Source organism: Fukomys damarensis, unplaced genomic scaffold (genome assembly GCF_012274545.1).
Source record: "Fukomys damarensis isolate Sample0158 unplaced genomic scaffold, DMR_v1.0_HiC HiC_scaffold_19, whole genome shotgun sequence".
Lineage (NCBI taxonomy): Eukaryota > Metazoa > Chordata > Mammalia > Rodentia > Bathyergidae > Fukomys > Fukomys damarensis.
The window spans coordinates 34,513,034-34,514,658 of record NW_022900931.1 but is presented as its reverse complement, the minus strand read 5'-3'; the positions used below and the strand labels follow the sequence as shown (position 1 = coordinate 34,514,658).

Sequence of the window (1,625 nt, the reverse complement as noted above, 5' to 3'; positions counted from 1 at the left end):
CTGGATGTGCAGGGAGGCTCCAGGGACCCATCGGGCATCCCCCAGGGCTCAAGGCCACCCCAGAAGTCAGGCTGAGGATCTAGGGATAACGGACGGTGGGAGCCTCCCTGGAGCCTGGCAGCTGTGGGCGGTCACCTTGCCTCGCTGGGCCTCAGCCTCATTGACTGTGACGTTTCTGTTGGGTTTGATGGTCAGGGCCCTCATGGTCCCGGCTCTCTGAGGCCAGGTCCTGGGTGAACAGCCAACCACTGGCCATGCAGGGCCCTGTCCACTTGCGTGGGCACAGGGGGGCGCCACCCCTACCCTTGGCCTTCTGCGGGGCACTCGCGCAGCGCAAGGTTCCGAACGCAGCCACCCCCGAGGGTCGGGACCCTGCGCATCCTGGGCCGGGCTTGGGGGGCAGCACGACTTTGGGAGGATGAGGTGCACTGGTCCCAAACACCGCTTAACTTTCCGAGGCGGGGGCCCCTTCTCTTGGCTTTGTCCTCCCCTCCCCGGGAGACCTTAGCAGAAAGTCGCAGGGGTCTCAGCCAGGAACCCAAGACCTGGAAAACACGAACATCCCCGAATCCCAGCACGGCCCGCACTCCTTAACTGGGCCTTGTGGGCGCAGTCGCCCTTTCCACCCCACCCCTCCTGACGCCCGAGTGGGGGCCCCAGGAGGTTTGCGTGCCCTCCCTCCCCAGTGCGCTCCTCTCCGAGACCCGGTGGCTCCTTTGCGGTTTCCTCCCTTTGTCCCCGCGGTGAGTTGTTCCCGCTGAGGTTCCGGAGGTAACCTGGGAAGAGTGCAGGGATCTGTCCCAGGTGGCAGCGGCGGGGTGGGAGGTGCAGGGCCAGGTGGGAGAGGCGGGGTTCGCCGGCCCAGTAGCTGCGGGGCCGCTCCGCCCCCGGGCTCCGCAGCCCAGCGCCCTCGCCGAGGCCTGCAGAAACCCGAACCCTGTCCGCGGTAACGCGATGCCCCTTGGTCTCCTAAGGCTAGAGTCCCGTCACGGAGCTCCTGGCCGCCGGCACCATGAACACCATCGTCTTCAACAAGCTCGGCGGCGCTGTGCTCTTTGAGGAACGGGGCGCGGCAGACCGGGAGCGCAGCAGCCGGCCCTACGGCGGCGTCCTGGACGGTCCCCACGCCTGCCCCGAAGTGGGCATTGCGGACGGTCCGCCCCTCAAGGACAACCTGGGCCTGAGACACCGGAGGACCGGGTAGGTGTCCCCGGCTTGGGGCTCGCGCACCCCAGGATCCCCCGCTTGGGGCTCGAGGGTCCGTCACCCGGGGTCCCCCAAGAGGGGAGGTCGGCCTCCCCTGGGCTCGCTTGCCCTTGTTTTGTGGATCTGGAGTCTCAGAGCGAGCGGTCCGTTGGTCAGAACCGCTGAACAGGCTTTGGGGAGAGGCTAGTTTGGGGCAGCCCGCCGTCGTCCTGGGCTACCTGGACCTCAGGGTAGCTTCTGGTGCCCGTTTGCAAACTGACGCAGAAGGGACTGAACGGGATGCGTAGGACAAGGCGGGACCGCAGCTCGTGATCCGGGGTCAGGCGGTGGGGGTCTCCTCCTCTGCCCCGATCCCGCGCCCTGGAGGGGGTCGGGAAGGCTTCGGGGAGCTCACGGCTGGGCTGGGCCGTGGGGCCCCC

The 1,625-nt window shown here is 67.9% G+C and overlaps 1 protein-coding gene across 2 annotated transcripts in view; it reads left to right on the top strand.

Annotated features, from left to right (window-relative positions):
• Positions 1-966: 966 nt before the first annotated feature.
• Positions 967-1,625, top strand: part of Mkx (mohawk homeobox) — a 59,612-nt gene continuing 58,953 nt past the window's right edge. For both annotated transcript variants that reach the window (XM_010614785.2, XM_010614786.3), the window contains exon 1: positions 967-1,200. In XM_010614785.2, coding sequence (XP_010613087.1) covers positions 1,013-1,200 — 188 coding nt within the window. In that variant the 5' untranslated portion in view covers positions 967-1,012. The remainder of the gene's footprint in view (positions 1,201-1,625) is intronic.